This window comes from Falco cherrug, chromosome 20, assembly GCF_023634085.1.
Source record: "Falco cherrug isolate bFalChe1 chromosome 20, bFalChe1.pri, whole genome shotgun sequence".
Classification (NCBI taxonomy): Eukaryota; Metazoa; Chordata; class Aves; order Falconiformes; family Falconidae; genus Falco; species Falco cherrug.
Genome location: NC_073716.1, coordinates 829,787 through 845,581, shown reverse-complemented (window position 1 = coordinate 845,581; position 15,795 = coordinate 829,787). Strand labels below are relative to the sequence as shown.

Below are 15,795 nucleotides of genomic sequence, written 5' to 3'. Positions count from 1 at the left end.
GTGCTTCAGCGCCAGAAGCGTTTCTGGCTCACGGTGAGTCTCTCCCATTGCTGTTTCACTGCACAGGCTGCTTGACTGCATAGAAAGTTTATCAGTGTTTCTGTGTGTCACATTTCTCTCTCTGCCTGGCATCGACTCCTTTTTTCTTCCAGCATGACCTGTTATTCCTTGTTTAACGTGATTTGGGTTTGCTGAAGTGCTCTGGGTGGCAGAAACAATCTCACTCCAGACCCTGGCGGCCGCTTCTCATTCATTACTGCTGACTCCTAGAAGTGGTTCTGATATGTGCTTTCCCTTCAGCCTGTAACTTTCCAATCTGAAATCTTTTAACTTCATTTTTCTGTGCTGCTCTGTGCCATTATCAGGGTGGTTTAGCAGCAGCTGGTGGATCTGCTCTGTTTGCTTTGCAGCTGGGCCTTAGTAGGGCAGTCTCCCAGTGAGAAGTAATTCCGCTAATCTCCAGTTCCCTCCGTTTGTTGGTGCCATCTCTGCCCACCCTGTTGGGGTTCAGCTGCACGGACTCAACAGAAGGCAAGATGGACTGATGGCCACCAAGGGCTTCTCACCACCGGTGCCGTGGTGGAGGGGGGCAGCACGGCTCCCCTGGGGTCCAGGAAGAACACAGTGAAGGTGTGCCTGGTAGGACTTGGTGCAAAGCCAGCCGGCAAGGTGGTCCGTGAATCCTTCTGGGGGGAGAAGGGTCTGCCGTTCCTTGGAAGTGGGGATATCCCTGTGCGTCTTCACCCAGGAGTGCTTTGTGGGCAGCTTTGATTTGATTTTTATCTGTAGGCTTGGTTTAAGCACAGCTCGTGGGTGGAGGTTGTCTTAGGGAGGGCTTATCTATGTGGAGCTTGTAAAGCTTTTACAGCACCACGACTGCTGCCATGGCTGGCCTGGGTCGAGCACAGGTCGTACTGATGGAAGTGCATCGACCGAGGTGTTGCTGTGTTCATTGACAGCGCTGTATTTGTACTGCTTATTTAAAAAAAAAAAAAAAATCATACAAGGAGAGCACACCTCCCTCTCTGAACTGGCCGAACCAGGGCACCTTGCTGTCCCCTTGGCTCTTGCGCATCCGAAACGGGGACGCTGCTGCCTGGCAGGAGCACCTGGCTGGTGGGGTTTGCTTTCTGACGTTGACTTTGCCATTTAGGATGACTGATTGTAACCCACAGTTGCCTGTTTTTTACTAAGGAAAGGACTGGAGCCCATTCCAAGCACTCGGGCTGATGTAACATGGGATTTATTCCCTGCCCCCCACTGCCCTCCTGCAGTCATTGTAGAGTAACTCCTGTTTTTTAGGAAGGGGTGTTTACCTGTGAGAATTTGTCATGTTGATAAAGTTTCTTTGCGTGGTTCCCTAAAGGCTGTGGGTTTCTGCTGGGGAGGCGGGTACAGCAGTCTGGGAGCCTGGCACCACAGGGCAGGAGCTGTCGGTGCCTGTTTGAGGCTACAGGCGCAAAGGGCAGGATTTGAGCTCTTCTGCCATGGATGGGGAGAGGGATCCCGTTCTTCCCTCTCCCCCTTCCCGTGGAGCCCTGCAGCCTCCCGTGGCATTTAATAACCCTGCGGGCTGGGCTGGGCTTGGCTTGGCTCAGCTCCCCGCATGTTCTTCGTCCTCAGTCCCAGCCTCCTGGCCCTCTTGGGCACCTTCTGGGCATGTGCGAGTTCCCTCCGCAGGAGGAGACGTAAGGCTGCTAATTCTGCACACATGCACTATTTACAATAAGCACCATCTGCTTAAGTTTGCAGGACGCTGTCCTTGTCGGTCAAGCTGAGTGCCACGCCAGCTGGGTGCACACGGGCGCGGGGTGGCTGCTGGGATGATGCTTCTGCCGCATCATCTGCTGAGGCCACTCTCCTGCACACACCAGTGTCTGCAGGAGGAGAAGGAGTCTGCCTGGGAAATTTATCTTTTTTTAAAGCATCAGGCTCCTAAATAATTAATTTTATGTGCTGTTCCATCGGTTTACCCTCCTGTCCCAGCTGGAGAGGCTGTCCATGCCATTCTCCGTAGCCTATTTTCTTCAAGCAAGTGCTTGCGGTCACACAGAGTGCACCTGTGCAGCAGCATGATGAGTAGTTTCCCTTGGAAGGATGCAGGATTTAACTGCTTTGCTGCTGCTTGCGTTTCTCCCCGTGCCAGCTTTGCCTCTGGAAGCAGAAGACCCCTCTCCAGAGGAGCCATGCAGCCCACTTGCAGCAGCACCGCTCTCGGCAGCCACCTGGCCCTCTCATCAGTCTTCCTGTTCAGCTTAATCTGAAACCCGTTTTGGACAAGTGCAATAAACTCTTTTGTTAATTGTCATGTTAAAAGTCCCAAATGTTTAGAAATGCTTCCCTCCCCCTAGAGCGAGGTGTCTGGTTGAGGTGTTAGGTGACTGCTGGTGGTGACTGCAGTGACTTCAGTTGCTCTATTTTTGCGTGGTTGCTACTTTCTAGCGCTAGTCAAGAAAATAATTGTTCTTGCAAAATACTCGTGCAGAGGTTAAAGCTAAAGAAGCCATATAGCTTGTTATCCAAAAGCTGATCTACATGAGGAAAGCACATGTATGTTGCTGACAGCACATCACAGCAAAGGGTGTAGTTGAACAGGCTCTGAAAAAGGCTTAATTCTAAATATAGAGGACCACACTACGCTCAATACTGTTTTGGAAAGTGTGGCTGAGCCATCATTATGTATCTTCCCCTCCTCCACCTATGCCGCAGGGTGTCGGAGGATGAAGTATACATTACTGTGTTTCGCGTTCTTGGTTTATTTTTGGTTTAAATCCAGTGGGTTTTTCTGGGATAGGACGTGTCCTGATTTTAAGGTGAAGGAGCAGGTCTGCTGCTGCTTACGCTGCTGTGTCGCTTAATGGGTGTGAACTGTTTTTGATACTTAATCTTGATTTCTGTGTAGTCTGAGCAAAAGAATGAGATGTACATAACGGAGCAGGCCAGGATTGTTCCAGCAGGCATAGGTGCTTTGTAACGTTGCTGAGGTGAGCAAGGGAGCGGGCAGCTTGGAGATATTCTCAGCAGCTTTTGCTATTTCTAAAAACAATGCCCAGTGCTACGTGGATCCCCAGAGAGCAAACTGTGAAACCTGCTAAGATCTGGCTTGGAGCCCAAAACTTTCTAGGAGTCCAGGTAGTCTGTTGCGTCCACAGATGCTGAAGATGCTGTAAAAGCAGACACAGCCATTGCAGTTTTTAAGCTATAAAAAAAAAAAAAGATGAGCTCTTCTCTAGCAGAATCGTTCTTAGCTTCTGAAATGAGAACGTGGTAGAATTTCACTGAAACTTGGTTGGCAGAGAAGTAACGTGTTCTGGAAAGTCTTGTGGGGAACTTCGACATGAAAACACCGTCAGTCTTGCAGATGATTGAGTCAGAGCAGCGCTGCTTTTCCAGTGATGCTCAGAGAAGTGTCTCCGCGAGATAAGGGAGATCCGCTTCCCAAACAGCTTCCCAAACACCGCCTCTGCCCACCGTGCCCTGGAGGGGCTTGCCTGCCCGTTGGGCTCAGCGTGGAGATCCCTGTGCGGAGCTTGCAAGGTGTTACCCTTCTTGGAACAGAGGGAAATGTGACTGGGCCGGAGAGCTGGATTAGAGAGGCGTGATCGTGATCGATCGGGTTATGCTGGGGTGGTGCTGGCAGCTGCTCAGCCTATCGTACACCAGATTAACCCTGTGGTCCCTCGGCCTCGCTCCTGGGGTGTGTCGGACCTTACCCAGCCCCGGCGCTCAGCTGCCTTCATCTGGGGCTCTGCTGACTGTATCCTCGCTGTAAATGGTGGAGGATTAAGATTTGCTGTGGCATCAGTCTACAATAAATACTAAAATTTCCACAAAGCATAAGGTCAGCATTGATCAAAACAGAGCAGACACCTTATACAGGGAAATATTCCAGAGGGAAGGACTTACGCTCCTAAAAGTGCTTTGAAAATGGTCTTGGGGAGGGCTGGGAGGACTGTAGGCAGTGGATACAGTAGCCTGTTTTGGTGGAAATCTGGCCTCATCAGAACTGGCACTGAAGCAATGTCGCCCACGCAGCCGGGAGGTCCAGCAAGAATATGGAGAACGTGTCTTGTTCTAAATTTGTGGGTTTTGCTTGGAGTTTGAAGGAACCAACTCCTTTTCAGGGTATTTCAATTAGTTGGTTTGAAACTTGTAATAACCCTGGTGCTTTTTTTTTTTTTTTTTGCAAGTGCTTTCAGCACCAGTACGCCTAAATAAGGGCAGATGCATAGGAGGTGTAGATTTTTCTAAGAACTTGATTATTGCTGTTGCTTACCATCTCTGCAGCTGGGGGTGCTTCAGTAGTAAATCTCATTTACCATGTGCTGCTTTTGCTATAATGACTGGTTTCTGCGTCAAAAAGGGTTTATCTCAGCAGAAGACTTCTTGGGTAAATTTTTGGAAGAAAAATCTGGACATGGCTGTGGCTCCCCTGCCCCATGTTCTCACTGGGTTCAAAAATACCAGAGGGAGGGGGAGATGGGCGAAGGGAATAGCTTTAAGATTAATTTTTTTTAATTGTCAAACATCCAGATGTGGCAGAGGCTTTGCACAGTGGCACTGGATTTGTGCACGCACTTTCTGCTGATGCTTTGTTTCTGCACCATATTGTGGTTCTCTTCCTTTCTGGGTAGCCGTAATATTTATGCACCAGAATCAGGATGCTTAGGGTATATTTTCATAATATTACGGCTTTTAACATGGGAGAGTTGGAGCCATGGATTTATATGTACCTTACCATCTTTGTGTTCCTTTCAGCCCTGGAGTGTGACAGCAGAGAGTAAGGATGTTTTTGTAACAGTTGACTGTAAAATGCAGTGGTGTAGTCCATGCACTAGTGAAAGCATATTTATAAACGCTCCCGCAGAGCTGTACTTTTGTGTTCCCAGCAGAGCTAAAGAAGGTAGGAAATCAGTCAAGAGCTGCAGAGCGTGTGTGGGTTCCCCTTGCGCCCACACGCACTTGCCTTCTCTTGCGCCTGTGAGCCCTGGAGATCCGGAGGAGTTGTTCACTTGGCAATTTTCTGCCGTTTCTTGCTGGCTTGTTTGCTCGGTCAAGCCATCAGATGCAGAAGTCAGGTTTGCTGTGCAACACCTCCTTGCAGGGGAGCAGTTTGTGCAAGGCGCTGCTAGCTCTGTCGCTCTGTCTCCAAACAGCGGTTACTCTTAAAACTGAATGATGGTGTGTTGTGAAACTTGCCACCGAGTTTTAATTGTGGCCATGTGGTACACGCTGGTGCTCAGGCGTATTTTGTGACTGATGACAGAGGTCTTGTTTTAAAGAGGTTACGTTAAGGAAGGGAGGGCGGATGAGTTTTGTTTTCTCCAGGACTTGGAAAAGTGGGTCTGGCAGATGTGGCCAGGTAGGACTGGAGCTGCTGGTTCAGCTAAGCATGGAATAAAATCTTAACGCTTGCATAGGCAGGACTTCAATCACTACGTACCAAAAGTTGTTTTAATATTGCTTTGTGGAGGCATGGCTTTTATAGCACGGCAGTAGTTTGGTTGGTAATTATTAGTGGTGGCTAGGTGATATCGGTCACGCCATTCAGTGTCTAGCTTTTGATCTCTCTGTCAGTTCTGCTAGTTGTTTTTTATGGGCTGCGTAATTAAAATCACATTCAAACTAATCCCCCCTTCCCCTCTCTGTTTTTCCAGGAGGCAAAGGGCAGAGTGGAGATGGGCAGCAGACCGTGCATCCATCGTGAGTCGCTGGAATTGGCTCCAAGCCCACGTCTCAGACCTGGAATACCGAATCCGGCAGCAAACGGACATTTACAAGCAGATTAGAGCCAATAAGGTGAGGACCAGGAGTGCCTTCGGATACGTGTGATTTTGCTTTTTCTCCTAATGGCTCTCTTTTCCGATGCAGTGGAGAGTGTGTGTGCAAAGTCTTGATGCCTTGTTTTCCCCCCCTGCCATCTCTCAAAAAGCATATTGCACAGTTGTGACTAATTGTAATGCTACTTGGCGTGGACTGCGTGTCATTCTTTTCCCTGGTTCAGTATGGTGGCATGAAGAGAGCAATACCTTACTTGAAAGTTCATCTGTGGGTACTGAACAAAACTGTTGCTTTTGCATGCGTGTTCCTGATTGTTTGAGCCTATCTCGTTTTTTAGTTGAAAAAAAGTATTTTTAAACCGTCCCATTCCTTCTTTTTGGGAGTAGCTGAAGGTAGGAATAAGGAACAGCTTAACGAGACTTACTGGGAAAGGGAGGAGACTGTGGAGGAAGTTTGCTTCGATGCTGTCACATAGCACAGGCTTAAAATTGAGTCTGTATCGTAAAAAAAAAAAAAAAAGACTGTTTCTGGGTGCTGACCTTTCTCTGTGGAAGGAATTATATTTTTTTTCAGACTTGCTCTCAAATGGCAGGAGAATGAGGGATAGCAGAGAAGGGTTGAGGAAGGAATTGTTATCGAGACATGTTCAGGCATGCACGTTAAATGTCAGGCTTTGGAGGGAGGAATGTCTGGAGTTTGTGGCAAGAAGGCTCATGGTATTGCATCAACTTACAGATCCTCAGGAATTCGGAGTCTGGCAAATGCTTTTCCCAAGATGTGTGGTGCTCTGGGGGTGGCAGGGAGAGAGGCTCCCAGGCGGGTGGAAAGCCCAGGCAGGGGAGGGAGAAGGAGCTTTTATGCAGCTATGTGGAAGAACAGGCTGATGGAGGAGTGAGGGCTATAAATGACTGGGTGGAAGAGCACGGGATCGAGTGGAATACATTACCCAGAGCAGAGCAGAAGCTTCTGGGAAGCGGGCTGTGTGTCACCTTAATGAACCAGTTTCAGAAAGAGTCGTCTTCTTTCTGCCTTGGGAAAGCCAATCGCGCAAGATGGTTTCTAAGTACACAATAGCTAAACATTCATATGCTAAAAGTTAAGTAATGGAAGAAATGAGACAACTCATTAATGAAGTTGGAGATTCGGTGCATTCATCAGATGATGACGACTTGACGGACTTGTGAAATGGCCTGATAATGGCCACAAGCATCACATGTTTTTGTCTAAGGTGGCAGTCTCGGGGTCTGGAAGGAGAGCATCACAGGGTTTTGTCCAAGGTGAAAAGTACAGCTGAGGTTTTGGAAAGCAGGATGTCACCTTTTTTGATGTGTTCAAATGAAAACTCCTCAACTGTGATAACCCGGTATGTGAATTTAAGATAAAGTGTGCCACTTTGAGTGACAGAAGAGTTCAGATGTTGAGGATTTGATAGTGCCTGTTGTGCCTGAACAAGAAAGCAAGTATCAAATACCCCACCTCTCTGACAGGACTTCATGGAGATCACCGCTTGCACCCAGCCATCGCTGCCTTTGTGTCACCGAACTCGGGGATGCCTTGTAAAACATGCTCTGTCTTCACCAGTGAAGAGCTCAGATTTGTAAAAGCAGCTTGTGACAAGTACAGGAGACTGGAGAAACGGGAGCATGTTTCCGTGCTACAAGACTCTTGCTGGAATGGATTTGGCTTCAAATTGTACAAGGACAACAATTAAAGAATTTGGAGACGCCTTGTTTTTTCCATCAACATAATTTTAGCTTATTTGGCCTTAAGGAGGTTAAAATGTAGCTGCTGCAGGAATTCAAAGTTGCTGTTCTATTTTATTCTATTTTTAGGTTAATTACCTTTATATGTTCAGGTTTACATTTCAGTGTACCGCTTCAAGATAAGATGCATTGCTTTCTCAGATCATAGCAAGAGAAAGACCAGGCAGTTGAGAATACCCTCCTGTTTTGAAGGTACACTGCTGCCTGGGTGTCTCGGTAGTAATTGTGTTTTCAGCACATTTGGATCGGCTCAGTTGGAGCCTGGTGAGATGTGGAGGAAAACAGCAAACCGTGAGCGTGCGTTCAAAGGTAGTTGTAAAGTGCTGTGTTTTCTGGGGCTTAAAAATAGCGGGCTGTTGTGCCTCTGATTTTTTTGTTGGTTTTGAAGAGCATGTACAGTTAATTTAAAGGACTGGATGTCCATGAAGGTAATAAGGTGGGTTTGTTTCTTTACACAGGTGTGCTTTCTGGGCTCTTTTGGAGATGGAGTGGGGTGTGGCGTGGTGCTGGTCTCCCCCCACGCAGAGTCTTTGCACCTCCCCGCATGTGTGGGTGGCAGGTGCTCCCTGTTTGGAAAGGAACAAACAGCAATTTTTTCCCCTCTTTCTGTGTCTCTTATGAGTTCCACTCTTAGATGGAATAAGAGGTGAATGAAGATGAAGGACTCCTGCAGGAATTCTGTGCAGTGGCAGACCTGGCTGAAATCCAGTCACCAAAACCCCTTAAAAACGGGGTTGTTTTGCACGTTGTCTCTGCAGCCCCAGGTTCAACTTGTTCCAGGCCAGCCGAGATGAGTTCGCTGTGTTCCCTTGGAGCTTCTGATCTGCTGTGTGCAGCCCGTCCCGTGGGGAAGGCTGTGCTCTGGCCAGAGCTGCTGAGTCAAGAGAAATGTGGATGGGAAGGGTGGGATGGGAGTTAGGAGGAGCCTCTTGCTGGAAGGATTTGCAGCTCTCACATGGTTTTCCTGTGTCGGGCTTAGGGCGTAAGAGACGCTGCTGTCCCACTGCGAGGCTGTTTAGGACCCTCAGTCTCTTCCTGATGTACCTTAAAGTGTGTCAGCCGCCTTCCTGGCCCATTAGTCCCCTGGCAGGGGGGCTGCTGACTATTACGGGACTGTGAGACATCTGGGATCTGGCTCTGAGACCTCTATGATTGACTTTTCATTAATACCATAATTAGTGATAAAAATGGGAGTTAAAAGGCAGCAGCTTGCCCATAAATACTAGAAGGAGCCTTCCTTTTTTCTTTGTTTTGGAGAATGCTGGTGAAAAGCAAGTATTGTGTGGCTTCGGAATAATTCAGAAGCGCTGTTCCTTTCCCTTTCCTGAAAGGGAGCTGGAAATCTGGTGCTGCCCTTCTAATATCTTTCTGTTATTCAGAAGTGTATAAATAATGGAGACTTAGCGGCAAAGCAGCAAGCACAATGCCTCCGTAGGCAGATGCTGTCCTGTGGGCTGGGAGCTGGGAGAGGATGCAGGCGCACGCGGCAGGTTTGGGCAGCGCAGCTTCTGTACGATGGCACGAAACCCAAATCTGTGACTGTCGCAGGGAAGGCTGTGTTAAGCGTTGCCTCTGCTTTAGAGTCACCAGTGGAAGGACATGCTTCTAAACCGATACTCACAGTATGTAGAACTAATCACTGCACCTTCCTGAGGCATGGAGCAGCTCTTCGTCCTCTTCCCTCAAATTGAAGGCAGAAGTCCTCGGTGGCTGTTTCTGTTCGTGATGGCCATGCTTCCCCATCTCTCTCTCTCGCTGAGCAAATGGAAAGTCCACGTGCTTTCTGGAGTGTCAGAGGGAAGCGATTTCCTTGGTTCCAGCCTTGCATTCAGTCCCAGTTTCTCCCTTTTTCGTGTCCACTGTCTCCTACACCTGATGTCTGGAGATGACTGACCTGTGTGCTGAGGCATGCCTGAGGATGGTTCTAGAAGCAGTGGTGAAATGTGATGGGTTGCTTTTAGAGAGGGATCTTACAAGAGTAGAGGAAAAGCGCAGCAGTGTTTAACTGAGTTTAGGCTTCCAGCCTCTCATCCGCTAAACATCCTTCTGGGATGTCAGAAGACTCTAGAAAACTGTCGTCATGTTTATTTTAGAAGCCAGCTACTTCCTCATTGCTGGTCAGAGGCCATCTACAGTTGTATTTGGTTTAGGAATTTCTGAAATAAACTATCCCTGAACTATGGGCTACCACTGTTTTTCTGGAAAGCCGCTGATCTGTTGTATAGAAGATTGTGTCAAGGCACAAAATCAGCCTTACGAGCGACCTCCGTGGCCACGTGCTGTGGCATCGGTCATGTAAGATTTGACTTTGTGGACTTTGAGGGAAGCCTGGTAGCTCTCTCCTCTCTCCAGATAACATGTCCAAGTTCCCTTCCAGGCTCACGTCCTTGTGACACACCGTGCAACCTCCTGAATTGTTTTCAGATGACTGATCTGCCTGTTCCTAATCTGAGCAGCCCTTTCCCTAGTTCCTTGTTTGACCAAATGCAAACTTGTTCTGGCATGTCTTTGTCCTGGATTATATTTATGGTCGATAGGTTCCACCGGCTCTGTAATCCCTTGCACATTTTAGCCTGCTTTGTTATAATACAGCTCAGAATATGCATGATTGCAATGATTTTATTTTACTTGGTGGTGTTCAGAGAGAAAGCAGTCCTGCCTTTAGAGTAAGCTTCACTTAGAGTAAAACGTAAACAGGACAACATATGTTAAGCTTGATAACACAGTGCTCTGCCACTGTGCTTTGTCCCGCTAGCTTTATAGCAATGGCTTGTTTATCAGTGTTTTTCTTTCTGTATTGAATTTTGTGAATATCACTTCTTTGAAAAAAATCTGCTCGGAGTAACAAGTTTGACTGTAGATTTTTGGCACCCGCTCAAAATTGTTTGCTTGGCTGTGGTGGTGAGTTCCACTGCATACTATGAAAGTAGTCGTTTCCTGCTCTGTGCTACAGCAGAACGTTCCCTTTGGTTTTGCTGGCGTGCGGCTTGCTGAACCTCCTCGGTGGAGGGGAAGGGGTGGGAAGTGGGACGGCAGCTGCCTTTCAGCAGTTTTGCCCGAGAGGGAGCTAACTCTGCTGCTAACGGGGCTGAAGGCATGTGATCCGGCTTCAGCCACTGTCCTTCCCCCTCTGAGTTCAGCTTAGATGTCAGGAAAATCCAGGCAGCAGGGGATTCGGTTTGGCATCGCGTCTGAAAAATGTGGTGGGAATGCGAGCCTTGCTGTGCAGTGGTTGTAGTTTCTGGGGGACGATGGATGCGCAGTTTCCCTGCTGAGACCAAAGGACCCGCAGTTAATTCCTGTTCCCTTCCCTCTCTTCCAGGGGCTGATAGTTCTTGGTGAAGCATCACCCCCTGATCCTGCAGTAGATGATGCATCCCGTCCCGTTAGTGCTGAAGTTAAGCTGGAGCCTGGGGCTGACCGGCTGGTAAGTGCCAGCAGCAGAAGTGACTGGGTCCAGATCCTTCGCGTTCGTCAGTTCTGGGTAGGGAAGGTTCATCCTTTAGGCTGCAGTGGAGAGAGGTGCTGGAGCGGTGTGTCTGGCCTGGGACTGGCCTCCTGCAGAAGCATCTCTCTGTGGGACTTCACGTGGGAATTGCTGACCTGCTGGTCTGCTCAGCTCGTCCCCTCCCAGATTATTTGGGGGTTAATAAACGATGGGATTTAAACACCTTTGTTAGAACAGAGTTCCTCAGGGTGCCTTTGTAATACGCATTAGCATTTTGTGAAGCTTAAAAATCCTAACTAATCCTTTCCCTCTAGCAAAAAAGTACCTCGAACCGAGAGCAGCACAATTAGCAAAGGCTTCTGAAGATGTGGCTATTAATATCTGCCTGAGTGTTACCCCTTGGAAAGGGAACTAATGATTTCAGTGAGATGCACTGGAAACTATGTGGAGTGCCAGGTATTTATTATTTAATGCAGAAATGTAGGCCACAGAGTAAAGGCTTGATCGTACTGTTCAGCCTGGCTGTGATTACTTTTGATCCTGTGGGACACATCGACGTACTAAAATGGAGGATTTTGAAGTTGTGGTTTAGTACTAAGAGAAGGGTAGTCCCTGCGTGGCTCAAACTCCTCTTGCCAAGCTGCAGCACTCCTGCTTTTCTGTCCTAATGCCGCGTTTGGGGAGAAACGGAGCTTCACCACGGTGGGAATCTGGAGTTTCGTAGGCCAATATTCAATGTACTTGTTAAAGATAAAAAAATTAACTAGAAGTGACCGTAAAATTGTACTTCAAGTGTATTCTCCTATTGTTGGCAAGACTTTGTCAGAGTTTTTCTGATACTCAATGTTAATATGAAATACCGTGCATTTCTCTAGTAACACCAGACCGCAAAGGGGTTATTAACGAGTGATTGTAATAAAATGTCTCCTTGCTTGACACTGGCTTTCAGATGTGTGTTTGGAATTTAAGTCCTTAATTAGCAGACTAGCTGAGCCCAAAACTCTGCTGTGTGATTTAGTACAATGAACAGGTTTTGCTCACGACTGAAATAGTAGATGGTGCTTCAGCTGAAAACAGAGCCACGCTGGAAGAGCGATGGGAGGCTGGAGAGCCAGGATGACAGGGGCTGCCACAGATCGTGATTGAATCACAAGCATTACGCAGTGTCTGGTTTTGAACAGTGATGTCCGTCTGTCGTGTGCCCCCCCCCCCCCCCCCCCTTTCATGCTTTAACCCAAAAAGCGCTTGCAGAATAATGAGCGAGTGCACTGCCAACATGCTCCGATTCGCTTCAGAAATGGCATGCTCCTGCGCTGATGAATTGGCTATTTGGGAGCTAATCTGTAAATGGCAGGCTGATAACGGAGATAAATCATCAAATTTAACAGTGATAGGAAGAATATTTTCTTCCCTATCTGTTTAAATCAGGATGTTTATGTGACGTGCGTGTATTTTCAACTTGGGAATCTGCAGGTGGATGGATTGTGTCCCACCTGACTTTGTCCCTACATGTGAAAGATATTTTCCATATACTTACAAAACCATCACATTGTCCTTTTTTGGATTGTCTTAGACATCATCTCCGTATGGAACAGTAAATGTCTGTGCACCAGAAGTCTACAGCAGAGAAAACGCTTGCTTGGCCGGTGCTGTCTGGTTGTGCTACTCACAGCCATCTCGCTGTTGCTGTGTTTACTCATTTCCTGCACTGTGCCTTTGCTCGTCCCTTTCACTGGGCTACGAGCTCTTCAGACAGAGACTTTTTATTACTGCAGTGCTCACGCGATGGAGATCTGACCTCTCTTGCAGGTCTTGGAGGTAAACAGTGAGACAAACAGTAGATACTGAGAGCAGTAGAGAACAATATTTTCAGTGTGAAGCAGGCTGCGGGTTCGTACTTGGCACCTTCTTGTGGCTGCTCCTGCAGCCGTGCTTGCCATCTTGGAGGGTAGCTCCTCCTGAAAAGGACTTTTTATTTCCCTTCCGCACATGGCTGCTGGTGGACGCGCGCATCGCTCCATGCAGCCACGTTCTCCGCAGCAGTGCTGGAGGTGTCAGGCACCAGAAACGCTGCCTCCAGGCACCCAGCCTCCAAGCCCCGCTGCTGGAGGGTATGTTCTTAATTAGGCTTGCTCGTAAGGGTGGGGTGTTGAGTCAGAGCCTTGATCTGCTCCAGGCCAGAGTTTAGCCCAGAGACCATTCCTGTTGCGTCAGGACGCTTACTGGAAGGGGATTTCTTGGGCCTCTCCTGGAGAGGTGCTTATCATTTTGGCACTCTTTGGGCTGCTTACAGTTAGGCTTTTTGGTTTGGTTTTTTGGTGTTTTTTTCTTTTTTTCCTGGCTTCTCCCCCACAAAGTGGCAGATTAAGTCAGGGGAGGGATCCATCCTGTCTCTTCCCCAGCTCCTCTGTGGGTCTCATCTGCTCATGGGTATCTCCTTTGGCCGGCGTGAATGCAGGATATGTGTCCTCCGGCATCGGCTTGATATGTGGGATGTAGCTGATAATCCCTGGGAGGAACTAATCCTGTCATCAGTGGAGGGAAGGGTTGAGAGAAGACCTTGGAATGTCTGTTGGGAGCTGGAAGCTCAGTGTGTGAATAAATACTTTCGCCTGAAGATGGGAATAACACAAAGCCCTGCAGCAATAACTCGGCCGTTGCTAGTCATTCATTGCTGTGTTGCTAGTCTGGCGAGGGGTGTGCATTTCACGTTTTTAATAGTAAATGAGAAAAGAGATTGATGGAGTGGCTTGGTAAGGCTTTTGTCTGCAGTAGGGGTTTGTAATCTAATAATAGGTGAAGGTCTGAACCTGTCTGGTTTTGTTTGGAGATTTTTGGGAGTACGGGAGATGTTCCTGCTGTTGGGTCATGACTGCCTGCCAGCACACAGCTTCGTCACTGCCGTGGGAGCCCCTGGGGAAACTGCAGGCTCCTGAGCTCATATGCAACAAGCAGGTGTGCTAAAGCCGAATCTTTGACACGCTCCAAGAGTTGTAGGGATCCTGAAGACCTGGACTTCGAGTCCACAGGCATACCCAAAACACAGAAGAGCTCAGTCTGGAGCATCAGTGTGATCCTGGTGTGATGGGGGATGCTCTGGACCCCAGCCTGGCTGCACAGCCAGCCCTGGGGGAAGGCATGGCACTGGGAGGTGCATCCAGGAGGAGCCGGTGCAGGAGCTCTGCCTCTGCTCTGAATGCCAGAGACGCCAGCTCTCACAGTCCTGCTCATCCCCGCCGTTGCTCACATCGGAGCCTTGTTAGGGTGCACCCGTCTTCGGTGCGATAAGGTGAGGCTGGGCTGCCTCTGATAAATAGACTTTGGACTGATGCTTTCCAGCTCCTCCGCAGGAAGCAAAGAGGGGTCGCCCTCTTCCTATCTCGAACCACCGAGCCAGAGACCTCTCTTGGAGAAGAAGTTCCTCCCTTAAGACCCTTTCTGGAGAAGAAAATAAATACCCTATTTCAAAAGAGCTTATGAGTCATGTGTACCCGCCCTCCTGAACCTTGGGTGCCTCCGGCAGAGGTGTCATGTGAAGGCTCAGCCTTGCCAAGCCGCTGGAAGCCGGAGGGAAACGTTCGGCTCCTGCACTGACCTCACCTCGCCAGGCTGCCGGGCTGCCGCGTTGTGCTTGCCTGACACTGCGGGCACCACCTGATCGTGCCCCTCCGTCTGCATGCCCGCGCCGAGTGTTGGAGCCCAGCCTGTGAGCCTGATCCTGGCTTTGCTCCCCCCTGGAAGAAACGGTTTTTTTAGCAGAAGTGTAGAAAACCCAGCGAAGTTCCTCAAACAGGCAACAGGCAGAAGTTGTGTTGTTAGAAATTGCTCTTTCCTGGGTGAGTCAGGTCTCTACTGTTCTGGAAACTGTTAGTCCTGCACCCCGTAGCCTGGTTTTAGTTGTTCGTTGAGATGGGGGAGTGATTGCAGGGAAGATGTTAATCAATGCAATAGCGATGCTTTTGAGATGAGCAGGGGTCTGGCTGGCCGGTCATCTACGTCGATCAGTCAGACCTTTTATTTTATATTTTTTACTAGCACTTGAACTGCACCACTGCTCTTGCGTGTGCGAAGGGGGAAACCCAGCTCGAGAGACATTGGCAGTGAGCGTAGGAAGTACTGCACGAAGGAAGAAATGAAGTTTAACCCTGGGGAGGAGGAGGAGTGTGTCTGAAAAAAAAAAAAAAAGGGGGGGTGTGAGGATGAGACTGGAGGCGATGGGTGCCAGGGGTGTGAACCCCCTGGGACCGCACCAGCACCTGGGTGCTGGGGTGGGGAGCAGGAATGTCACTGGCAGGAGGTGCAGAGCCCCGGTGTGTCCTTGGAGGCTGCGGTGACACCCCCCCGCTGAGCCCCCTTGCAGTGGGAGATGTGCAGCGTCCCGTGCTGCAGCTGTGCAGTAGCTGCCGCTCTTGGGGAGGCGGGGGGGTTTGTGTTTCAGACCTGCGGCAGGAGGGAGCTCTGTGTCCTCACTGCTTCCCTCTGCCAAAAAGTGTGTTCAGCTTTGCGTTTATCAGACAGTTTTAGCTTCATAGAATTGCCCCGCTTACATCCGTAAAGCACAGCTTGTGTGCATACTGTTTAAAAATACTTCTTAAAGTGCTTTTTGGACCATGTTTGCACAGGCATTTAGTTAAGATGCAAATTCAGTTGTGCAAGTCTGTTCTCCTCTCCCCCTCCTCCCATTTTCCCCCGAAGTGCTTAGCCAAGAGCTTGCGGCCGCGTGGCTTAGAGCACAACATCAAACTTCAGAAGCTGCCTGTGAGGTTTACAGGTGGTTATGAACTTGTTTGCACTATTGAGGCA

The 15,795-nt window shown here is 48.9% G+C and overlaps 1 protein-coding gene across 7 annotated transcripts in view; it reads left to right on the top strand.

The window, feature by feature from the left end:
- The window catches only part of KANSL1 (KAT8 regulatory NSL complex subunit 1), a 100,866-nt gene that overhangs the window by 64,295 nt on the left and 20,776 nt on the right, over window positions 1-15,795 (top strand). For 5 of the 7 annotated variants that reach the window (XM_055697833.1, XM_005439473.4, XM_055697831.1 and 2 more), the window contains exons 3-4: window positions 5,658-5,799; window positions 10,867-10,971. In XM_055697833.1, the coding sequence (XP_055553808.1) occupies window positions 5,658-5,799; window positions 10,867-10,971 (247 nt within the window). The remainder of the gene's footprint in view (window positions 1-5,657; window positions 5,800-10,866; window positions 10,972-15,795) is intronic. The other 2 variants (XM_055697832.1, XM_055697830.1) reach the window with 1 other exon arrangement.